At 40.7% G+C, this 8,480-nt stretch overlaps 1 protein-coding gene across 2 annotated transcripts in view; it reads left to right on the top strand.

The window, feature by feature from the left end:
• Nucleotides 1-973: 973 nt before the first annotated feature.
• The window catches only part of GRM8 (glutamate metabotropic receptor 8), a 572,661-nt gene continuing 565,154 nt past the window's right edge, over nucleotides 974-8,480 (top strand). For both annotated transcript variants that reach the window (XM_063134081.1, XM_063134079.1), the window contains exon 1: nucleotides 974-1,631. In XM_063134081.1, the coding sequence (XP_062990151.1) occupies nucleotides 1,122-1,631 (510 nt within the window). In that variant the 5' untranslated portion in view covers nucleotides 974-1,121. The remainder of the gene's footprint in view (nucleotides 1,632-8,480) is intronic.

Here is an 8,480-nt window from a genome sequence, read left to right as displayed (position 1 = left end):
TTGCTTACTAGATACAATTTCACCATTGAAATTGTATCTTGTAAGGCCTTGAATAAGTCAGATGTGGGCAGAAAGAAGATGGCATAGGGCAGTACAGTGGAATGGCAATAATCTCATCTTTGTGAACATGATCTGGCAAAAAAAAATCTGCTTATACTGATGCAAACTGCAAACACAGATGTGAATTCACTCAAAAGCATGAGCTTCAGTTTCAAGGCTTATGTCCACATAACCCAAAGGATGCCAGCTGAGAATAGCATGCTAATTACCTTGCCTAAATGGAAACACTGGTTTGGATACCATGAAATTGAGCTTCCACTGTTGCTTCAGCTCTGCTGATGTTATCCATCTTTCTGGGGTGTCTTCAAATATCATACGGAAGTGCCCCAAAGAGACTGAGTTGCATGAATGGGTTGGGCATCTTCTTCCCATACTTCTGGGTGGCATCTGAAGTTGCAGATTTCACATCATCCCTCCCCACTCTAGGGAGTTGTTTGAGCTAGAAGAACATCAATAACTTCTGGGAGATGTTTGTGTCACCACGTCAGCTGTCACCTGGAAGTAATTTTTCCGGCTAACATCTCAGTTGCCTTATGTATCTAGCAAAGTGAAATCATATGCACGTATGAATGGAAAGCAATGAGCTAATATCTTCAGAGAAAGTAAAGGGTAAACCCCAAAAATAAAAATAAAAATAGTGTGATAGCAAAGATAAGAAAGCCAGACTAAACAGGTTTTTCTCTCTCTCCTTCTTCTCCAATATTGCAGGAGTATCTCAACTACAAGACGCAATCCAAGAATGTGAATTGGTGACCTCTTCCCAGCACTGGGGGCACTTATCAGTCTATAGCCACTGAAAACACTAATCAAACAAGGTAACACATGGCAAGGTTAATACAAATGGATTCTTTTTGTGAGAGACTCCTTAAGAACTTTTGATAAACATCATCATCATCAACGACAGCATCACCCACGTTTTCTACCTGCTGCATGATCCTATATTCTGATTCACTGGGGACTGATGGTAGCCTTCAAAAGGGGCAGTTTCAAATCGTCCACTTCCTCCTCTAGCAAGAAGGAAATCTGGGTCTTCTGGGATTGCATCACCGCCTTCAGAAAAAATGGTAAACGAGGACAAGTGTCTGGTCTCCTGCCATTGTTTCTTCCTGCTGGCAGCCAAATTCTGTTGGATACTCCCTATGATGCAAGGGACTCATAGCCAGGAATATGCCCACTCCATTCGACTCGATGGAGATGTCATCTTGGGAGGACTCTTCCCTGTCCATGCAAAGGGGGATAGAGGAGTACCTTGTGGGGAGCTCAAGAAGGAAAAGGGGATCCACCGGCTCGAGGCAATGCTATATGCAATCGATCAGATCAATAAAGACCCTGATCTCCTTGCCAATGTCAGTTTGGGTGTCCGGATCCTAGACACTTGTTCCAGGGATACTTATGCTTTGGAGCAGTCCTTAACATTCGTGCAAGCTTTGATAGAGAAAGATGGGTCTGATGTGAAATGTGCTAATGGAGACCCACCTATTTTCACCAAACCGGACAAGATAACAGGAGTAATAGGCGCAGCTGCGAGTTCAGTGTCCATCATGGTGGCTAATATTTTAAGGCTTTTTAAGGTAGGTGTTACTTTAACGCTTCATCCAGTATGTAAAATGTTATGACAGTAAATAATAAGTAATCCAGTTGTGATTTGGATATACCAGCAAGAAAAATACCAAGATCTGACTTTTCTTTTTTTTTTAAACAACCCTCAGACTTTCCACAATAAAATGATAATGTTAATGTTTGGGTAAGAGACTGTTGTCTGTGAAGAGCTATACTCTATTAGTTTCTGTTGAATGAAATGTATCATAGTTGAGATTCTTCGGAGCAAAACTATTCCTTCAATATTAGGGGGAATCATTAAGTAATAAAAAAGGCACATGATTGAAAACATCCCATATTACGTATTAGATTTATACAGATATATTTCCTTAAAGGAGCCAAGTGAGAAAAGAAAGAAAGAAAGACGTTGTAGAGTTTATTATTATCAACAAGTATTGCCAATGCACATAGGACTTTACAGGATAAAGAAGGGTCCCTCCCACAAGATGCACAGACGATATAAGTAGTAAGACAGAGAAGAGCTGATGGGGGGGGAAGAATAACAATGGATGGATGCATGTGGCTGGAGATGAGTAGACCCAAGAAACTAAGGTGAACCATTCTGGATCTGTTCCCACAGTGCCCAACCTGATAGCTATGGAAGCTTCCAAGCAGGATATGACCCATAATATGTATTTATTTATTTATTTATTTATTTATTTATTTATTTATTACATTTTTATACCACCCAATAGCCAAAGCTCTCAGGGCGGTTCACAAAAATATAATAGCACCCTCCTGCTTGGTTTCCCAGCAACTGGTATTCAGAGGCATACTGCCTCTGATACTGGTGGTAATATAACATTTATTAAACAAAGTTAGAGTCTAATTGTGTTGCAAGTCTTATTTATTATTTTATTTATTTTATTTATTTTATTTATTACATTTTTATACCGCCCAATAGCTGAAGCTCTCTGGGAGGTTCACAAAAATTAAAACCATGAAGCAAATAAAAACAACAAACAATTTAAAAACACAAATACAAAATACAATATAAAAAGCACAACCAGGATAAAACCACACAGCAAAATTTGATATAGGTTAAAATATGAGATTAAAACAGCAAAGTTTAAATTTAAGTTAAATGAAGTGTTTAAATACTGAGAGAATAAAAAGGTCTTCAGCTGGCGACAGAAGGAAAACAGTGTAGGTGCCAAGTGAACCTCTCTGGGGAGCTCCTTCCACAACCGGGGTGCCACAGCAGAGAAAGCCGTCCTCCTAGTAGCCACTTGCCTCACTTTCTTTGGCAGGGGCTCGCGGAGAAGGGTCCCTGTGGATGATCTTAAGGTCTGGACAGGCACATATGGGAGGAGGCGTTCCTTTAAATAACCTGGCCCCAAACCGTTTAGGGCTTTGAATGCTAATACCAGCACTTTGAATCGGGCCCGGACCTGCACTGGCAGCCAAATGAAGTCTTATACACTGGTCTACACATATGCATATATGAGTGCAAATATTTTGCAATATTTCTGTTATTATTATTTAGAGAACTTCAGCCAAGAGAATTTCAGAGTAGCTTAGATGGGATTTTTAAACAAATTGATTAAGAATACAATAAAATGAAATAGTAATTAAACAATGCCTACGGCAGGGCAGATAAAATGCCAGTGTTACACATTCAATTAAAAATAAATTAATCGAAAAGGCCAGACCACATACGATGGTTTTCACTTGTCTGTGGAAAGGGAACAGAGATGGTGCCAGGCAGGCCTCTTTTGAGAAGGGAGTTCCAAAGCAAAGATGGGGTACCACAATTAGGGCTGGAACCAGGTATACTGGTGCCTGGGGCAAGGAACATGACCCCTAAGCCAATCCCATGTTTTATAACATAAAAAATTATTAATAGTTGTACTAAAATTATAAACACACTTATCATTCAATTATGTATTTCAATTGCACTAATATTTCAATAGCAATTAAATCAGGGGTAATTAATATTCTAATACATATTAAATCAGTAGAAAATGTATACGTATAAGGTACTATTTAATACCATACAATAATATTGATAAAATAAACTGTAAAGTAGAAATAGAACAAAAATTAGAGATTCTACTTATTAGATTACATAGAATACTAGAAAAATAGTAATAATCACAAAATTATAAACGTCTTTCTATCCAGAGCATCCTCAAAGATTAACTTATAATGTAACCTTCTGAGCTTTCATTGCAGCAAAATCATCAATTACCTGGTTGAAGTTTGTACTGATGCCTTAGGCACTCTGGTCTCAACCCATTTAGATGTTAAAAGGTTAAAACCTAGACTCTTGGTTGTGTTTTGATTGGTGCATTTTTTAAAAAAATCCCAGAGGTGCTTTGGCATCAGTGTACAAAACAGAAGCCATTTGGATTTAAGTGTGCTTTGCAATGGCTGGTGCAGACTTTTGCTTGCAGAAATTTGGTTATGATTCTGTGAACTTAATGATTAATTTAATTGTAGTAGATGCGGCATCCAATACTTAAGTGTAGTCACTGTAAAGGCTTAGGCTATTTCTATATTTAATTGTGCATTCTTCTAGAAAAGCTCTGTCTGATAACACAATTATAGGTCAATCAAATGCAAGTACTACACATAAATCTGTGTATAAGAGGGCCAGGGAGATTCTTTAAATGGGCAAATATGCCCAGAATGCTAGAAATATTGATCCGTATGGCTAACTAAATTAAATATAATCAAGTGTCATTACTTTTCTGAGAAACGTAGCCCCTTCCTTAATGTCCACAAGGTTATAATTTTCCCCTCAGATGAGTCCCAGCAGATCACTTCAGAACAACAATTGTGTTGACATATTATTCATTGCCTCCATCATATACTTTATTAAGTCCTAGAGCATAAACAGTGGAAAGGTAAATCTGCCACATCTAGACTCATCAAGTGTAATGGACAGATGATGGAGTCCTAATCAATAAGCTCAGCTGGAACTGATTAGGCAGCTAGCATTTAATTTTAAATCCTGCTGGATGCTAAAAAAAGAAAGAAAGAAAGAAAGAAGACAATGACACATTGAATGCAAGTTGCTTTCAGTACATACTGTAGATATTGCTTCCTATTGACACTTATGATTCCGGTTCTTGTTAATGGGCATGCTGGTCATTTTTGATGAAGGGTGGGTGTGGGTGGGAGTGGGGGAAAGGTAACTCAAACTTTGCCTAACTTCCATTGGGTGATGATCATGTTTTTAATGGAGTCTGTGAGTCAAATGGGCATGATCCTCAGCCAAATGTGTGGACTATTTCCATTGAAAAGAACACTGTTTGAGTTCAGTGACATGAAAGTTCTATCAACATATGCAGATGCCAGACAGACATAGCACTTAGTCTGCAGTGATCAATGGTGTCAACAGTTTAGGAACAAAGGTATTAAAAGAAGAGGGAGGAACCATCAACTGGCTTCTTGAAGTTCCAAGAGAGTGGGGTAGTGGTCTCATTGAGACTCCTTACTGGCAATCAGACTGGCTTTATGCAACCTGGTTGGGTCGAGATGGGAGGTAAAGAAGGAGCTTGAATTTTTCCAGCAATTGCCCACATCCTGTTTACACTTCCCTGTGCCTGTTTGCATTCTCTTTCCCTCCTTATTGTTTACTACAACTTTATTAGATTGTAAGCCTATGCGGCAGGGTCTTGCTATTTACTGTGTAATCTGTACAGCACCATGTACATTGATGGTGCTATATAAATAATAATAATAATAATAATAATAATAATAATAATAATAATCCTCCCAAGGTAACCTCCACTGCACTCAAGACACTTGACAAAGAAATGTTGTTTTCAGCCCATTCTCATGGCTTGTTTTGGAAATGCAGTAGCTCACATGTGGTGTGAATTCATAGAGTCTGACTCTCCCCCATAGCTTGTCTCCTCCAACTTTTAAGTCATTGCCAGGTATGAAAAGAGAAGAAGATCAGTGATCAATATTTGTTATATTTGGGATAGAACTGTAGGACAGCATAGGGGGGATGATTCCCCTCCCCATTGCAGCCCCCCTGTGCATCCTGAAAATCTGCTCAAGAAGGTTTGGAGACCCTGTAGAGTAAGTCTGATGGGAAGAGATAGAGTAGAAGGGAAAGTCTTGTCACATGAGTAGACTTCCACTTGTGCAACATTGGATTCCATCCTTTGTATCCTATCATACCCACAAGAATTAAGAACAATGTTTTAGAACTATTGAGATGGAAGTAGCCTTATAGGCCATCTAGTCCAATCTTCTGCTCGATGTAGGATATCCAGAGCTAAGCATCCTCAACATATGGCTGTCCAGCCTCTTCTTGAAGACCCCAATAAGGGAGAGCCCACTTCCACTAGGTAATTGGTTCCATTGTCAAACTGCTCTTACTATCAATACATTTCGCCTAATATTCAACCAAAATCTACCCACCTGTTACTTAAGCCCATTAGATTTAGTCTTGCCTTCTGGGGCAGCAGAAAACACAACAATTCTAGCAGGTAGGTTAAAATGAAATTGTGACTTCCTTAGTTCATCCAGTGAACGTCATAGTGAGGATTTCTGTCTTATTTCCCCCATACATTATACAGATCTTAGTTTGTGGTAACTTTCACCACTATGCTTAAAATGGCTCAAAGCATAGCACAGAATAAACACCCAAGTGTGCATTGCCATGCTTGTTTAGGCAGAAAAAAGTCCTACAACTCCCAGCATTCCCCAGCCAGCCAAATGAAGGGTTTCTGTCTAAACAGGCATAGGATTGTGGCCTAAACATTCTTAAAGTACCCATTTCTTTCCATTATTGGCTGTAAGAATTGGGCCAGAGTATTGCAAGAAATTAGTCCTTTGTACATTAAAAAGGATGTCATAAAAATGAGGATTTGGAAAATGTTCTGTCTGGTTGGCAGTTTTAAAAGAGTCACTTTTGATTGCAACCCTATCAGCATAGGTAATTATCACGCTGCCTGCAGTATGCTCCTATTTTTAATTGCCTGCCCCTTTTTCTAAAGTCTGTTAAATAATACAGAGATCAGACGCAGTGAAAGACATCATGGTCACTTAACATCCGCTCTAATGCAGGGTCACCTAGATTACAGCTCTCCCTCATTTTTACTATTGAAGACAGCAAAGTAGACTGATTTAAGGAACTAATCCCTGTAGAACATGCATTAGCCGCGACTCAAGAACAGCAAGAAGGAAAGGAGCCTACGTATTGTCTCAGATACTGGCAATTTGTCTTCTGAAAGCATGACAGCTACTTCCTGATTTCCATTATGCAACGAGATTGCAAATAACATTCCACTGCAGTCTTAATCAATATAGGGTCACATGGTACCTCCTCTGGGGGAACGCTCCTACTTACCCATTTAATTGATGTAACACAGTTGCTGGTGAAAGGAGGAGACGTCTCTTTTAGGTTTTCATTACAGATCATGCAAAATTTGTTAAATAAGAAGCAGGGTGGGTGGGTCCAGAACATTACGTTTGGATCTATTCGAAGGGACTTACATTTTAGGTCTTGTTCATATTTGGGCTTATAGATGTTTGGGAGTTAATCCTTAAGGTAGGGGTGTGACGTACACACAATTACTTTGTCTCTCTGTGTGTTGTTTGTGTGGTTATATCAACATTTAGTTCTTAGCAATCAGTCATAGGAAAGCCTATCATAGGGGTTCTAGCCGAAGCCTGGATCTACTGATTGGCTTCAAGAAATTCAAGATCATGGCCTCCTCCTGCACTGCTGCCCCCTTGGGGCTGTCTATACATGGGGAAAGCCCTGGGGTGGCTCCACAGTGTTACGGCATCGCTTATACGATGCAGCAGCCGCTGTGGAGCCTTTCTGGGGCTTTCCCCTGAAGCTCTGAAGTAAAAAAGTTGGGGACTTACCCTGAGTTTTGTCCTCATAGTGAGCCAAGGATGGTGCATCCACTGTCTATCGCTGCTCCAGAGTCATGGCGGTGGCATGGCTGGGCGGATGGTGACCCTAATTGGTCACCGTCTGCGGGCAGGGGCGCAGGGGTGGGGCAGTGAGCCAAATGGCTGCTGGAATGTCCCTGTGCTATGTCCGGTGTGGAGAGAAGTAAAGTTCTCTATTCCTTTGGCGAGGAAAGCCCTGCAAGGTAAGGGTTGGGGGAAAGCCAGGGAAGGACGCCACTGGTGGCAGCATGGGTGGTGGCGTGGCTACGGGCAGTGCCAGTGGTGGCGCAAGTGGCAGTGGTGGCACCCTCTCGTCCGATGGATGTAAACCCCGCACTCGCTCCTAGGCATGGGGACAATCCCGCAGGAGTGAAACTGTGGGATTTTGGGGGCTCGCGGTACCAATGCCTCATTGTCAAGACAAGGCCTCTCACCAAGACTGAAAAAGAACTATTTCCCAACATTCCATCACACTCTGCTGTGACCAAGAAAAATAACCCTGGCTGTTGCTCTACCAGTAAGAGCAGGATTGATACTCAGTAGCTGGGGAAAGGAGCAAAGTTTACTTTAGGAATACAGGAAGCTGCTGGATACTGAGTCAAATCTTGCTCTGTCGAGCCCGGTATTGTCAACACTGACTGGCAGCTGTCCAGGCTCTCAGGCAGGAAATAACACATTGAAAGCAGTTTGAAAACAGGCATATGGAATGTGCCATGGGCAATAATAATAATAATAATAATAATAATAATAATAATAATAATAATAATAATACAACAGTTATCAATACCGTTATAAACCGTTATAAAGCAGTAGTGTAGCTCGTGCTCGGGATTGAACCTGGGACCATTCACATGCAAAGCAAATGCTCTACCACTGAGGAACAGCCCCTTCTTTCCCAATAGTTTTCCCAAGGTGCTTACCAGTTCTGCTTGCTGGCTGAAAACCACCATCTCAGG

Source organism: Elgaria multicarinata, chromosome 9 (genome assembly GCF_023053635.1).
Source record: "Elgaria multicarinata webbii isolate HBS135686 ecotype San Diego chromosome 9, rElgMul1.1.pri, whole genome shotgun sequence".
In the NCBI taxonomy this organism is placed as follows: domain Eukaryota; kingdom Metazoa; phylum Chordata; class Lepidosauria; order Squamata; family Anguidae; genus Elgaria; species Elgaria multicarinata.
The sequence above is the reverse complement of the archived record's forward strand: the minus strand, read 5'-3'. Positions and strand labels throughout refer to the sequence as shown.